At 37.9% G+C, this 16,550-nt stretch overlaps 1 protein-coding gene across 5 annotated transcripts in view; it reads left to right on the plus strand.

Moving 5' to 3' along the window:
• Window positions 1-16,550, plus strand: part of PLEKHA7 (pleckstrin homology domain containing A7) — a 148,142-nt gene that overhangs the window by 75,513 nt on the left and 56,079 nt on the right. For all 5 annotated transcript variants that reach the window (XM_068194079.1, XM_068194080.1, XM_068194082.1 and 2 more), the window contains exon 4: window positions 11,310-11,393. In XM_068194079.1, coding sequence (XP_068050180.1) covers window positions 11,310-11,393 — 84 coding nt within the window. The remainder of the gene's footprint in view (window positions 1-11,309; window positions 11,394-16,550) is intronic.

Raw genomic sequence — 16,550 nt, forward strand, 5'->3', positions numbered from 1 at the left:
AGTACAGAGCCCTGAGGGAAACCACCGGTGACTGGCCCCAGCTGGATGCAGCACTGCTCACCACCATTCTGGGCTGGCCATGCAGCCAGTTCTGAACCCAGCACAGAGTGCTCCTGTCCCAGCTGTGGGCTGCAGCTTTTCCAGGAGTGTGCTGTGGGAGACAGTGTCAAAGGCCTGGTCAAATTCCAGTGTCAAATAGACAACATCCACAGCCTTTCCTGCATCCACCGGACAGGTCACCTGGTCATAGAAGGAGACCAGGTTGGTCAGACATGACCTACCCTTTGTAAAGCCACGCTGACTGGGTCTGATGCCCTGGCCATCCTGTAAGCGCTGTGTGATAGCACTCCGTATGAACTGTTCCATTATCTTACCTGGTACTGAGGTCAGGTTAACTGGCCTGTAATTACCAGGATCCTCCTTCCTACCTTTTTTGTAAACGGGTGTCACAATGGCCACTTTCCAATCATCTGGAACCTCACCAGTGAGCCACGACTCTTGATAAATGACTGAGAGTGGCTTTGCAAGCTCATCTGCCAGCTCCCTCATCACCCTGGGATGGATCCCATCTGGTCCCATTGATTTAAAATATCCAGGTACCCCAGCAGTTCTCTGAGACTGCCTCTTCTTGGATAACAAGAGGACCATTCTGCTCCCTGGCATCACCTACCAACCCCTGAGGACAGTTGTCTTGAGGACAAGCTGTCTTATCACTAAAGACTGAGGTGAAGAAGGCATTAAGCATTTCCACCTTTTCCTCATCTTTAGTTACTAGGTTGCCTGCCTCATCCAATAAGGAACAGAGGTCCGTTATACCCTTCCTTTTACTATTAATATATTTGTAAAAACTTTTTTTATTATTATTTTTAACAGAAGTTGCCAAGTTAAGTTCAAACTGAGCTTTGGCTTCCCTATTTTTTTTTTCTACATGCCCTAGCAGCTCCCTTAAGTACTTCCTGAGAAATCAGTCCCTCCTTAAAAAGGTGATACATATTTTTTTTTATTTCTAAGTTCTTTCAAAACCCCATCGCTCATCCAGACTGGCCGTTTGCCTTGTCAACTCATCTTTCAGCACACAGGGAAGTCTCATGCTGTCCCCAGAAGACTGCATCCTATCTAATAATGCATATTGATGTTTGCTAATCTAAATGAAACCTCTGAACCACTTCACAGAAAACCAACAACATCATTTTACAACTGTGTTTGCTAGCTTAAGCACAGGAAGAATGAAAATGTGCTTCTTGATACATTACTTGTGCTATTTTTCTTAACCACTTGATCTGCATATTGTTATCAGTTGTGTGTACTCTGGACTTTTTCTAAACTGGTTGTTTGGGCACTGTTAATGTGTCTTCTTAGTGACATGAACAAAATGCAAATGTTTCTTCTGTGGCTGGGTTGTTTTCAATGCCACTCCTGTTAGTATATTTTATGATACTATTTTATTCTCTATATTTTCACCTTCTGACAGTGCAATGTGTTGATGCACGGAATGTAGCTCAGAATGTTATTACATGAGAGTTTTCTTCAGTTTCATTTATGTTTGGTTCACATACTTAAACATTCAGTACACTAAACTCAGCATAACTTATGCCAGTAATGTAAATTGTTATTAACCAACTGCTATAGGTTATATTGTGACCTGACATGCTTTGATTACATAGTGGGGAGTTGAGAGTTGTGGTGGTGACACTGGATGACTGAAAATATTGGTATTTCTGGAGAATTAGTTAATTGGTTTGTGTTTAGCAAAGAAAATTCTGGAGTTACACACACTAAAGTAGTTCATTTTCAAAAGTTTATTTGGCTTTCTGTATTGAATAAAATAATGAGAATTAAAACAGATATTTTAGAGGTTGGAATTACTTAGTACAGTGTTGAAACAGTTAATGTATTAATGATTGTATTTTTTCTTCTTTGTATCTTGTAGTGTTGTGTATATTTTAGCAGATTTTCCATTCTGTAGATGCCAAAGACAACACTACAGCAATTTTTCTGCCAGTGTTTGGAAATATCTGAGGAGTTTCTGTGCTTGTCTGACTTGGGGCCTCTGAGTATTTCTACATCTCTGTAACGACAAGTTGCCTCTAGGTTATTTCTTTGGGCCAGTTATACTGAAATAGTCAACTTCAGGTAGCTTTATATTTTTATGGTTGCATAGCTATAAATCCCCCTTTTTTTTGTTTAATGCTGAGCTTTTTGTTAAATTACAAAGGTATTTCTGTGTACTTTATAAACTGTGCATAATCTGAAAAGAGACTCTTCCATCTGTTTGACACTTCCAATTCCTAAAACATTAATCTTGGCTCTGTGTGTGATTTGCAGAAGCTTTCTGTGTGCAGATGCTGATGCCATGGCTTTAGAACATGTCAGTATTTCAGTGCTGTAGGTGCTTTGCTTCTTCGGAAAGGGAAGTAACAACAAGGTGTATAATTCACAGCCATGAAGAGTCAGCCAGGAAAGCTCCATTAGTTCATACCTGTTGCTCTAGGCAAGATGATCTTGCATTGCTAATCTTCTCTCAAGCAAAAACTTGGTGTTATGTGCCTCTCAGTAGTACTGTAGTCCATTTAATACTTAAGATTTGATAAGAACAAACATTTTACAAATGCACTTAACTTTAGAGGAGATGCATTGCAATGCATTGCATTTTATCCAACACGGTGATTTGAGTGAAATAGGGGAAGGAGGAACTCCTTTAAAACAGTCAAGAGTCACACAAACCAAAAGTAATAACTTTGTTGCTGTAGTATTTTCCTTTTTTATCTTTTTTTTTTTCTCTCCCAAGGTGCAGATGAATAGAGTTTGAAGTGTTTCAGGATTAACCACAAGCCTTCCATAGGCTGGAACAGTTTGTTACAAATGAAGGAGCTTTTATTAACATGTATGCCAGTAAACATTTTCAGCCAACCCACAAGAATAGGTGCGCTCTGTGGGAATTGTGGTTTCTTCATACTGCATATTAATTCAGTTAATACAATGCTGATATCCTTGTTTATTCTTTAGCCTGCTGTCTGAAGGGCATGAGGTTTGTAGGATTATGGTCAGTACCTCAGTAGTGCTGTGGAGGACATGGGTAGGGCTACAGAGGGACTGAGACAGACCCATGGGTGTTTTGAATGACCTTTATTAGGAAAGACTTTGGTTGAAAGTTCTGTCCTAGCAGATAAAAAGCACAGGAACTCAGCCCACATACATTCTCTGCTTTAATGGAATATTTATTAGTAGAATGTAAATGGACTTCAGGTTTGTTTAGTTGCTGAAGGAGTTAATTAATGGTGTTATTAAAGACTGAAGGAAAAAAACAAGTTTAATGCTCTTTTGAGTTTTTCTTCCTAAATGATGTGGCGTTCTTATATTTTTCTCTTAGCAGAATCTATTACGTGAAACTTGCTTGTTTGTTTTGGGTTTTGTTAGCCTTCTGTGATAGAAATAGGAGTTGGACCTAGCCTTGTGATAGTTGGGCAGCTTGAAGGCCTCAGGTCTTCTGTGCAGCCCTCTGCACAGAGCGTGGTCCGTGGTGAGCTCAGACCAGGTCTCTCAGTTCTTCCTCGACTCGTGTTGAAAACGTTCAAGGATGGGGACTGCCCAACCTCTCTGGGCAGCTTGCTCTAATGCTTTGCCATCCCTGCTGTACACAGTTGTGTCCTGGAGGAGAAAAATCTTCTCCTCCAAGCAGTCTGATGGGTTCTTGTTTCATTTTATGCCTGCTCCCATGAGGTACCAGAGAGAAGAACCTTCTTGGTTAGTCCTGGCAGGGCTCTCTGAAGCTGAGCAAGGCTTCAGCCCTGACTCTCTCCTCCACCACAGATGCTCAGGACTATTTTAGTGCCCCTCTGCTGCACTCACTTCACTTTGTTGGTGCCTTTCCTCTATGAGGAAGTCCAAAATTGAAATCAGTATTCTAGACTGTAGCCCTGGGACAATATGATGGATGCCAGCTATAATTCCTTCATTCTATCCTGGACTGTTGTGATTTTGTATTTGATTAAAATGCCATTCCCATGGTGTAGGTGGTAGATAAAGTATTTCCATTTTATGGGGAGGTGAAAAGGGCAGTGTGTTTCCACATTGTCTGAGGACACACACAGCAAGGTCTCAGTCTGCAGTACTCTGAAAATCGCTTATTTCATATTATGGATTAAATTCAATAAATAATAAATCAGAAGTGCATTTATCTTAAGTTAAAATCTATCTTTGGCATTAAAAAGTCAATGAAGATAAGATGTTTTGAGGTTATATACCTTATGTGGCAACAGAACAAGTATTCAAAATCTGTTTTATTCAGTTCTTAGAGCTGTTGTGTTAAATTGTTACAACTTTCTACACTGTATGGTTTTCTACTTAGATGAAAACTGGATGCTGGAAAACTTGTATTTGCTTTGATATTTAGAACAAAGTGGATTTTGTTGTCTGTTATCATATGTATGATGTCTTTGCATCAAAGTTTAATAGGTTCAAGTAGCACTAATGAGGGTTTTCAGTCTCCTTTGGTAAATTTAGATGCTATGCATGTGAACACCTATTTTGTTTTAATCAGTTTTGTTATGGCCTAAAACCTGAGATCTATGATATTTTTCTGTCAAGTTTCCCTTAAATACTTTTTGCAAGGAGTGTCTTTATGTGGCACTGCTTGCTGAGCTGCTTCCTCACTAAACTCTTTACATTGTGATTGATATTGGAATATAAGAGTAGGCTGCTTTTTACCCACATTTTTATAATCATATTACTTAGATATCACCACTTTCTTTTTTATTAGAGAATGAATTAATAGTTTAGTTTGTGTATCTCTGTTATCAGATATTTTAAATTTTTGATTTTGAAGGCAGGGACTAAATTTTTTCTAAAACTGCAAAAGTAATGAAATAGAATCAAATTCCTCTTTTCTAAAGATTCTATTCTAAAGATTTCTTTTGTCAAGATTTCCTTGTCTGCAAGACTAACATACTTTTCCCCTTTAATTTCAAATTCCCTGAATACATCTTGTTTTTGTGAATTAATAAATCCCTGATGGTTTCTCATGATACGCATCAAAAGGATTTGTGAATCAGCAGATGACTTCAGCCTGTATTACTCATGGAAATCTGTGTTGATCCTGTGATGATAGTGTGTTCATCCTCTTATCTGTGCTTTTAATGACTGAAAATACTTGTAGTGATTCTGTGGCGTTTTCCATATTAGCTTGCTGTTGTTTTATTAGCTCTGTTTTTAAAAGCATGTTCATTAATAAAATCTTTCCTGCTGATACTACTACTGGATAGTATAAATTATCTTTGCTAGCTCATTAAGACAGGAAAAAAGAATTTTTTCATTTCCACAGAAACGTGCAGTTCCCATTTAACCTCCTCATCAGTGAGCTGGGTGGAAGGATGACACTACATGAGAGCATGATTGTGATTTCAAACTCTTCTTAACTGCAAGCTTGTACCAGAAGTGAAAATACAATAAATCTGATGCCAGGCCATCTTGTCCCCTTTCATCTGTCTTTATAAGCCCAGACTCATGTGTTGACTGCTGCTAGTCACAGACACAGCAGCTCAGGATAGTTAGAGAATTGTATTTAGACTGAACGACTACACTTACATTTACGAATTCTCTGAGTAGGATATAAGATTTGAGAGAATCAATTTTAATTTGTGAATCTTATGCAGTAGGTTCTAGGTTAAGATGCTAATTAAACTCAGCGAGGGAGTGAAATTTTGACCTTATGAAAGTCGCCTGGACACTGATTACAGTGGGGCAAGGATTTTACTGCTACTCTAATGAGGCACTACTATTTTAGAGTAGTGGATCACATTCAGTGTCTTGAAAAGATGGAGTTTTGTGTATGTGCAGCTTGTAATAGGTGCTTTTGCTTGAGTAATACTATTAGTTGGTATTGTTCCTAATCCTTCCAAATTATATCTGTATTACACTGCATTTTTCTTCCAGCTTGCAGAACTTTGAGGGCGGTGTTTTTCTTGGACTATTTGTTGGTACTTGTTCTAACCAATTCTTAAAGCTAATATAAAAAAAATACTCAGAAGACTGAAACTATTTTGAAGGCATTGATGTATTTCAGAAATATGTTATGAAATAAAGCAAACTATTCCTGGCTGTTTGCCTGATTAGATACAAGCACTTCCTCCTGTTTGGAGTAACAACTCACTGGCTGAACAGTTCTTCACTGCCCAAGTTCTTCTGTCAACTGCACCCACATCAAAATCACCCATGGAAGTGTGGGTGGGTGCCCACACGTAACTGTCATCACCATTTGGGGTATTCAAGATAAAAGTGTTTAGGCTTATCTAGTCTTATAGGTAAGTGTAAAGGAGTCAGCCTGCCTGGAAAATAAATGCTGTAGAAATGGCTTGTAATAATTTACAGGGCATCTGTCCAATGACAACGTGAATTTTTCTCACAACTTATAAATTTACTTTTAATGTGATGTAGACTCCATCAATAGTTGATTCACACATTTCAAGTTTCAGCTGCCTGTGCATTTAAATTACTCCAGAGACAATCTATACACTTGCTTGACTTCAAATGAAAGGTCATCAGTATAAGTCATGTCCAAAAATTAATAATTAGGACTTGGCTTTGACTCAAATACAAAATTAATTGACATCATATTAATTATGAGCTCTGCAAAAGGATCCATACAAGCAGAAGTGCCTGCCTGTCTCCATTATACTATAGGGTTAGAGCCTGGTTTGCATTGGTTTGCATCTGTCTTAAGACAGTGGGTGACTCAGTTCTTATGTGGGTAAAAGTTGAGTATGCATGCTGTGAAATCATGGAATTTGTGGTGAGGTATCTAATTACAAAGAAATGGGTTTTGAACTGTGGTTCTTTTATGAAGAATCTGAGTCTTAAGTATTACTAGCCTTGGAAAGTGGTGTTCTGTAACTTTGAAATTCAGAATAATTTCTAACAGTCTGCAGTGTAATTTAATAAAGCTGGTAGTGGTAGATAGTAATCAATGTAATTTTTTGTGGATTTTTCATGTTTTTATACTTGCTCTGCTTTCATGACTCTGATTACCAGTATCTGTACAAATCAGAATAATACAAAACTATTAAAATTAAAAGATGCTTGCTAGGAAAAAAAATGCCATGATTGATCACACAGAAAATTTGTAGTGTTGCTAGAAAACTTAGCTTGGCATTTCAAATGTGTGGTGTTGTACTAATGCAAGCTCCAAGGCATTCAGAATTCACACAGTGAAGCATCGTAAGCCTTTCCCAGTTTTGTTGAAGCTATTCTCTAATGGAAAAAAAAAAAAGAATAAAAGGGGCATGGAGAGTAGAACAGTTTATCATGTCCTTTTATTACGGTGCCTGTTGTATGCAGTAGATTTCTGGGCAATAGGAACACATTCAGTAGTTGCCGTTTGGAGGAAATACAGGTGATTAACTGCTTCTTGGATAGCTGATGTGTCCAGAGAGCAACTCTGCCAGGTCTTTTCTTAGTCTGTCCTTGGGAAGGAAGGAAAACTTGCACTGCAACAAGTTTAGAGCACTCTGACTTGTGATGTTATTGTTGTCAGTGTTGTGTAAACAGATATCACTGTTAAGCAAATGTTTAAAAGACATGAAAACAACAAAAAATCATAATCTGAAAATCTAGCTGTTCAGTTTCTCTTATCCTGATAAAAACAAGATACTGCTAGTAGTCTTGGAATAAATCCATTTAAATACTGGGAAAGCTTCAAATAATCTTTTTTATCAGAATTAAATTTATTTTCAGAGAAAGGATAGAGGGAGCAGCAGAGAATGACAGAACAGAATAATTTATGTTGGAAAGAAGCTCTGTACCCCATCACATCCAGCCAGGCCAGCTCCAAAGTTGGAACCAATTTACAAAGTTTGATGTGGTAGCTTGGAGCATTATCTGGCCACATTTTGGATGTTTCCAAGAAAGGAGATTCCACAGCCTTGCTAGGCAACCTCTTCCAATGTTTGACTGCTCTCATTGTGAAGGAAAATCTCCCTGCTATCTAATTCCTTGTTGCAAGGCATTAGCCATCTGTTGTATAGGTTGTTTTGAATAGTATCGCTTAGTCTTAATGAGTCCTGTGAGGCAAAACACTTAAACTCTCACTTTTCAAATTCAAATAAACCACTGTGTTCTGCAAAACTAATTGTTAGTGGCGGGGGTTTCATTTCTTTCTTCCCAGTGAAGTCCTACTATTGAAGCTGCAGATTTTCAGGAAGTTTTGGGTTTATGTGCCCTCTCCTTGTCTGTGAAATTGCCATCTGCATTTTAGGCAGCAACAGAGCCATCCTTCTATTTCTCTGCTCATAGTGATTGCTTGACACGCAAAATTTGTCCTAAAATGCATTGCTCAGATATTTTAAAAAGTGTTTACTTTCCAGCTGAAATATTTATTATTAGTAAGTAATATTTAGTCTTATTAGTAATATACTTGTTGTTTATTTGCAACTATGAGGACTAATTCCTCTTCTGGTGAATTTATTTCCTGAGATAGAATAAAGCATTTGTGTACATACTAGTATGGTATAATGGGAAACTTCCCTTCCTGAATAACCCTAGAGCACTTCTGGAATACAGTTCTTTTTCTTCGTCTTAATTGAAAAGTGAGTTAGTAATGATTGACAGCCTGTAGATGAGAGCTTGTTGGCAGTTCTTTCTCGGAACTCACCCCTGGTTGGGGTGAGTCTGTAAAGGTGGAAAAGTCTCTCCTCCAACCCGTGTCTCCAAAGAAAGACTCAGTAGTCTTCAGTCATCCGTTCTCAAGGTAGTTTATTGTATGTTATCTAAAAGATTTTCTCCCGAACTGCTGCAGTCCTTTCAGCAGTCAGGCAAAGGCACACTCCGACACCCAGGGGGCTGGTGCCCTCTTTTATATCATACATTACGTACTAGATGTTTACAGTTTTTCCCCAATGCCCATCACCTATATTGAACAGTGACTTTCTACTCTAAACCAATCGGTGAATGCCAACATCACCGAGAACATGGAGGTTAGGAAGAAGAAAGAAAGAGGACAGGGCACACCCAAGTCCCTCCATCTTAGAACTTCTGATCCCCATGTACAAAACTCTGACCCCTCTGTACAAGGCCTAAAACCCCCCCGTACAGCACTCAAAAATTCTTCCTTTCACTTTGTGACTACTTCTACTATAATATCTAAACTTTTGTGATTTCTTGTTCTTCCTGCAAGGTTGGTAAATTGTTCCATGGATCAGGTTCAAAGCCACAGGGGTCTGTGGCTGCATTCCAGGGTCTCAAATGCTTCTGACCTGGGCCCGGAACATCCAAGAGTGTCCAAGGGACATTCTGGGTTCCGACAGTTCTTCTGCCCCTGGAGAGTATAGCTGGCAAGGTCCTTTCATTTTTTTAAGCTAACAAGGTAGCTGCACTTGTTTTGATAGCAGTCCTAACCTAAGCATCTAAGGTTAAACAGACTGCATCAGGGCTGCTTTGAAAGAAAAGCCTTTCAACTAAAAACTGGACTGTGTGACAAACATGGAGTTCAATTGTTAGGGTTATAATTTATTTATTTATGATCTTCTTTGAAAACATCTCGGGTTCATATCCCACTCTTTGGATGTAGACACAAAATTAAATCTCACATAGAAATGCTTTTTAAGGAAACAATACTCCTCTGTGGGTTTTGTGAGGAAATAGATCCTGGTTGCTTTGTAGATGTTAGCATTGTGTGCTTACTGAAGATACTTTCTCTGGATCTCTGATTTCATGGAAAAACCAAACAGTTAGAAACTTTATTAACCTTTATTAAACTATATTAACCCACAGCTGTAGGACAGGTCAGTTCTCAGCAGTTGAGGGAGCGAGGGCCATCCCTGGTGCAGTGGAGTGATTGATAGCCCATATCTTGTTCACTGTTTCCAATGGCTCTCGGGTGAGGATTTTTATAATAGGTGAGGCTGGAAAAAGGCCTTCTGGTGTTGCATAAGTTGTTACAGCTTTCAGCTCATCATTGGAAATGTTCATGATATGCGTGCTGACTTGCTGTAGCAAGGGGTGTTGGAAAAGGGTGAAAAGTTTGTAACACACCGAACATCCTCTGCGTTTATGGCCCAAGTAGGACTTAACATGAGCAGTTGGTGGTTTTTTTTGTGTTTTTTTTTTGTTAGAGGTTGGTTGGTTTTGATTTGCTTAGTTTTGGTTTGTTTTTTAAATTATGACATGTCCTGAGCTATTTACATTGGAATGTTATGGCTGTGTGAGCTGTTTGATTGCTAGCTGTCCTTTAGTCAGCAGAGTGTTACCTCTTAGGAGCTCATTGCCCTAAAACCTCAAAATACTTCTTTATGCCTTACTCTGTGCTGGGGGACATCCTGGTATACTGGACAACAAGGTCAAATCTGTAATGCTTGAAACCAAATAGGCTTTACAAGAGGAAAAACTGTATCTTTAAACAAGAAAACACATCAAGTTTTCATTTTTGCCTATTTGAGGTACAATTCTTTGAATGGTCTTGTTATTTTTACTTTCTGAATATACTCACTGTGTTACTATTTTGCTACATTTGATGTGAGTTCTGGTTTTGGATGTTGTTTCCCTAAGAATTGTTAACTAAACCCAGAAAAATTTAGAGTCTTAAATGAGTGCTTGGTTCACAGATAGGTAAGATACGTACCTTCAATGAAAAGAAATGTTTCACAGAGGATAGCAAAATGTCTAGATAGTGCTCTGAGGGGAAAGTTTATAGAAACCCCTGATTTTAATTCAGTTCTGATGAAATACTAAATAATGTTGTTTTATATATATACCATGCATCCACACAGCTAAGGTTGTATGTTACACCTCTGCATGAAGGTTTAAAGAGAAATCATTGGAGAAATACCACATTGGAGGAAAAAGAAACATGCAAGAAATGGCTTCCACAGAATTCTCTGACCTTGTTAAATAATAAAAAATATGTAAAATGTTGCATTTCAAATTACTGGTTCTATTCTGTGAAATTTATGGTAACACAAATCAGAAATGTATGTTATGTAATTTCTATGCTATATCTAAATGATCTGGTAACAGTGTGGTGTAAATAATCAGAAATTCAAGTGTACCTCACTAACTAAGGATTGCAACTAGTTTACTTTTAAAACATTAACCTGCTTAATAATTAAATGGCACAGTGTGCCATTGGCAAAGTCAACAGGAACGTAGAAAGGAGCTGAAAACATTTCAGACTTGAAAAGTACCTCAGAAATATGTTTAATTTCTGGAATAGAGTAGCAAAACATCAATATAAAAAAGTTCTGCTTTTTAGAGATCATATTTTACTGAGTATAGCAATATTAATTTTATTTTTCCTTTTTTCTTTTTTTTTTTCCTTTCAGCCATAATCAGCAGACCACGTCATTTAGACATCCTGTGACAGGACAGGTTTCTCCAGAAAATATTGAATTTATTTTGCGAGAAGAGTAAGTAGTTTTATACCCATGTCAAGAGATCTAAAACTGTAAAACATTTACCTACAGCAGATTAGTACCTCAATTTATTGATAGTTCTTCCAGTATTGTAGAAAAATTTAATTGAGGTTTGTGCTTAAAATTTTACTTCTCATTGTGATAGTGACTACTTCTAAGTCCTAGCTTGGAATCAAAAACTATCACAATGATAGTTTTTGATTCCAAGCTAGGATTTGAGGGACAGTCTTTATCTAATCTTAAAAAAACCCCAGACAAACCTAAAAATAAACAAAAAAAATTTACAAAATATACTTAAGCAATAATGCTTTAGTCTTATATAAATATCAGGTAAACAGAACATAAACATAAGGTGCTTTTGGAGCATATTGGAAGGTTTATACTGAAATTGAAATACACAAAATACTACTAGTTTCCATTGTATTTCTTGGTTTTCTTATGTTTAAGATGTTCTGCATTGATCAGCTGTTTTTCTTTGTTCTGAAGAAATGGTGTTGAATATATTTGTGTCCAGCATATTTTATCTTGGTTGTCTGATTAAAAAAAAACCAAACAAAAGTAAGAAATGTATGTGTTCAGTCTGGTGAATTTGGTCACCTTTGGGTTGGTGTTGGATTGGATCATGCACCATTTCTCTGTAGGCTTCAACTCCTCCTTGTCATCCTGGCTGCCTGCTAGATTGCTGCTGCCATCCTTCTCTAATGGAATGGCTGGGTGTCTTCCCTAGGCAGAAAACAGTCCTGGACAAAACTCTACATCACTCCTAAAACCAAAGGGCAAGAAGAATGGGACAACACCAGATAGTTTTTCTTTTCCAGGCCAATTTTCCAGCACTGTTCAAACAGCCTCCATCACAGAGTCTGGGCATCCTGCTGTGATAGCGTGGATGTGGGGTTTGTGTGGCTGCCTGCACAATTCTGAGCCCTTTTTACAGTCCAAATTCTTTTTACATTTTAACATTCATTTTTACATTCTAAATTATTTTTACATTTTAAATTCTGTGGCATTGAATTAGCTTTACATTTTGGTAGGACTGCTGTCAACAGTAGTTACAGCATTAAGAAAAATGAGGCCTAGAGGAAGGCTGTTCAACCCTCCCAGGAGACTGAGCTTTTTCCATGTCTTCTCCTGTGACTTGGAGAAGTAGAACATGGCTGTGGAGCTCTGCTACAGCCCCGAGAAGAACTTCTCAAGTAGTTTAAAAGCCAAACCAACCAACCAAAACCAACAACAGCAGCAAAACCCCTAAAGAACCACTGGCTAAACGGTTGCTCTCCCTGAAGGCAAAGCAAAGCCAAGGCCAAATCCTATGTCAAGATCCCTGCTGAAAACTGACATGAAATATAACATTGTAGGAGAGGACTGTGATTGGGTGTGAAGGCTGTGGGATGGCTGAGCTGGAGGTCACCCCAGCTGTCCCATGGCATGCAGGTGCTTTGCTGCTCAGCTGGGTTTAGCTCATTTACAGGTGTGAAACAAGCTGCTCCGCCTCACTCTCCTAGTGAGAAGAACAGCTATGTTGCAAATCAGCAAGTCTCACAGAAAGTATGGACAGCAGCCACTGAGCATGTGTTCCAGCTTCCATCCGTTTATTGATTTTTAATATATCTGTTGTAAAGGTCAGTCAGATTTGATATGAATTTAAATGTAGGTGTTTGGATAACCTCTTGGAGTGCCTGCCTGGATTAGTCACACTTGCCTAGGCTGTTTTTCATTTTGTAGTCATGGCAGCTGATAAATTATTAAAGATGGAATTGAAAGAAGCACTTGGTGGTGGTACCTGGATTTAGTGATCTTTGATGTACGTTAGGAACTTTTTTGGAAGAGAAATGGAAGTGCTTATTTGGAGGGGAGTCTGATGAACATGTAGACTTTAGTTACACTGAGATGGTATCAAAAGCAGGAAAAATCTCACACTGTAGTAGAATTAATGGAGAGAGGTGGTTTTAATTCTAAAAGAAGAGGGAGTGGCTGGAGGGATAGAGAGAAATGTTTCTAGTCACTGCTCAGAAAACAGTCTTTGCAAGCATGTTTCTCTAAGCTTTATTATTGACCTGAAGAACATCTGATTTTAAAAACACTGTATGTTTTTAATCTGTCAGTTAAAAATGCTTTGAAAATGTCTTTTTTAAATGTGTGGGATGCTCTGGTTTCCTTAGTTTTGTACCACTTCTGTGCAGAAGTGGGGGTTTGCACAGAGGCTCTTCACCATGGTCCTGTGTGAGTTCCTGTCGGGTGGTGATGTTGGCACCTGTGGACGTATCTGGTGAAATTAGAGGAGCTGTCCTTAGGCCTAGGAGCTGTGATGGAGCTGTGCCGTGTTTCCAGTCCTTTTCCCTCAGGCATCAGGGATTTCTTAGCATCAGTGGTGTTGGTCATGTGTCAGTTTGGAATCAGTATTGTAGATCCCTCTCCTGTGATGAAATGATTTCACCAGAAGGACTCAGGTCAGAGAGGCAGTCTCTGGATTGGCATGGTCTGTGGAAACTTTCCAATGTGGAATCCTTTGACCAAGACTACTTTTTCCTATAGCTGGAGAACCCTATCTGAAGCAGAACCTCTTAAGGGTTTCATAAAAGATGATTTGTTCTTCAGTGCTGCTGTGACATCATTTATTACTGACTGGTTGATTTTAATTTAAGACTAGGGCCAAGGAGTTGTCAACAGATGTTGACTGGGAGCCGGTTGGGGGTCGAAGTGAACACAAACTTGTTCAGGCTGCAACACACACATCTATTTAAAAGGACACATTTTACATCAGAAAAGTAAGTTACAGCCGTGTAGAAACGATGAATGTGGGGACTGCTCTGGCCATTTCTTATCCTGGAAGCAGTGTTCTGGCAAGAAGATTTGGAAACAAGTTTTGGAAAATGACACCAATGAGTGATGTAATCCTAGCTTATGACTCAGTTGTGAACCAAATGCCCTTGATTCACTTGATCAAATGAGAACTGCACACTTTCAGTAGAAGGCTGGGACTGGATTTCATAGTCTTTTCCCAATGCCTTTAAACAATGTCACATCAATTTTGCTTTTCAAGCTGAAAACTGATTTTCTCAACTCCATTGTAGCTGGAACCTGTGACTTTTGAATTACATTATCTTTTGATCCTTACACTATTCCTTCTTCCTAAAGGTGTTCTAATTTAGATTTCTTTTTTCTTTTAAATAATGATTAGTAATTCCTTATTTCCTACAACATTCTTAGCTGGAATCACTGTCAAATCCCTACCTTGTACTCTTTTTCCAAGCTTACCAGCTTTGGTCACTTGGTGTTTGGGGTGTGTGTTCTGTATCTTTCACTAGCTCTGCTTGAGAGACAGCTTTTCTGCATGTCACTTTTAGGTTTCTTTTTTCTGATGGAGTGGTTGATCATAGGTGACTGCAAGATTCAGCCTATGAGCTCACTGTTTGTTATAATAATTTAATTGTACTTTTACATCTCTATTCCTTTACTAATAATTCTTAACGTTCTTTGGCTGCTGTTACTCATTGAGCTGATATTTAAAAATAACCTTTTCTTGGCAATGTTGTTTTGAGTGATAAAAGCTGCAGAGGTGTTTTTTATTTCTTCCTCCTTTGAATTACTTTTCTGTTGTTGGCATTGAATTCAGTTTGGCGTCATGGTTGCTTTTATCTGAAGTTTATTTTTCTATCTGTTTCTGCCAGCATTTCAGTTTTTGTCTAGAATAATTTTTATTTTCTTTTGACTTGTTCACCTCACAGTTTTTAGAATCACATTGAAATGTCTGAGTGTCTTGCTGTATGGGAGGCCCTTCCATTTCACAACTGCCCCTTGATTTCTGTGTTTTGCTTTCGTGTTTCTAATGAACCCTTAATCCACAAAGGGACCTTTCTTAAACAACTGATGGAAAAGTGAGAATTCATGATAAATCTGCTAGACAGCTGTTTGGTTTTTAGTTAACTACATTGTTACATGTGCATTTCTTGGAAAACAATCTATGATAGAATTCCTTAGTATAGCTGTATATTGTGTTTAGATTTATTCTTTCAAATCTTTGTTTAAATAATAGTTCTTTAAGTAATTGTGGACAGAAAGGAAGAATCAGGCACATGCAGCCATGTAACTAATGTTAAACATTACTGTTTGTGTATTAGGACATGTATATTATTTGTCATAGCGTGTGTTTGCAAATGAGAAGATAGTACTTGAAGAAAAACAAAACTTTTACATAAATATAGACATATGGGGGAAAAATATAGTGTGCTTAATCCAATGAGTGCTATCCTGTTTCTTGCCTGTTTCTGTGTGCCTGATAAAACCTGTGTATCACCTCTTGAGAGAGAACCATCTTATTTTATCTATTGCATTTGGTTACTATAGCAGCAAAAATATCAGTTGGAGAGGGAAGAGGAGACCTAAACAACCCCAAAATAAATATCTACCTTGTTTACATGTATAGAAACACTAGGAGAGTTGTTGTTTTTTGTTGTTTTTTTTTTTTTTAATCCAGCTGATTAGGAAATTTATTAATAATAAAACTACATTGACGCAATGTTATTACATCATGTCTGATTCCAACAAATAAACTTTAAGTTGCCAGTATGGATGTGGATCTTCCCATTCTTCTGATCTTTATGATCCCTCGTGAGTATTGCATTTTCAATATGGACTACTGGAGTAGTCATTGTTTTTTATTGTTCTTGTTCAGTGTTGGGGTTCTTTAATAACCCAAATGTTGGCTATGTAATTTTTTCAGCTGGCAAATATGGTTTCTGGAGACATACTAGCAATGTTTAAGTAGAGCAGGGAGTTGCTTGACAGGAGATATTGTATAGAGTGTTTTTTTCAAGTACTTAAAAATATTTACACAGTACCAGAGCTCCAAATGGACACACTGCAGTTCTGTGTGTGTATTCACATACTTGGGGGAGGCAGTAAGAAAATTAGCCTGAAAATAGCAAAACACCATCACTACAAAGACAGAATGGGGTATCTTGGACAACAGATATTATCAAACATCTTTGGTAATAGTAGCTATAAACTAATGTTTGTGAATGCACACAGTCAATGCTGTAGTCACTTATTTTTAAAGTCTAATATTATTAGGGCAATATTAATTCCCTTAACATGCCAGGATGTTTCAGGTAATTCTGCATCTTCTGCCTATTTTTATTTGCTTTTAAAACC

This window comes from Anomalospiza imberbis, chromosome 6, assembly GCF_031753505.1.
Source record: "Anomalospiza imberbis isolate Cuckoo-Finch-1a 21T00152 chromosome 6, ASM3175350v1, whole genome shotgun sequence".
NCBI classification, from domain to species: Eukaryota; Metazoa; Chordata; class Aves; order Passeriformes; family Viduidae; genus Anomalospiza; species Anomalospiza imberbis.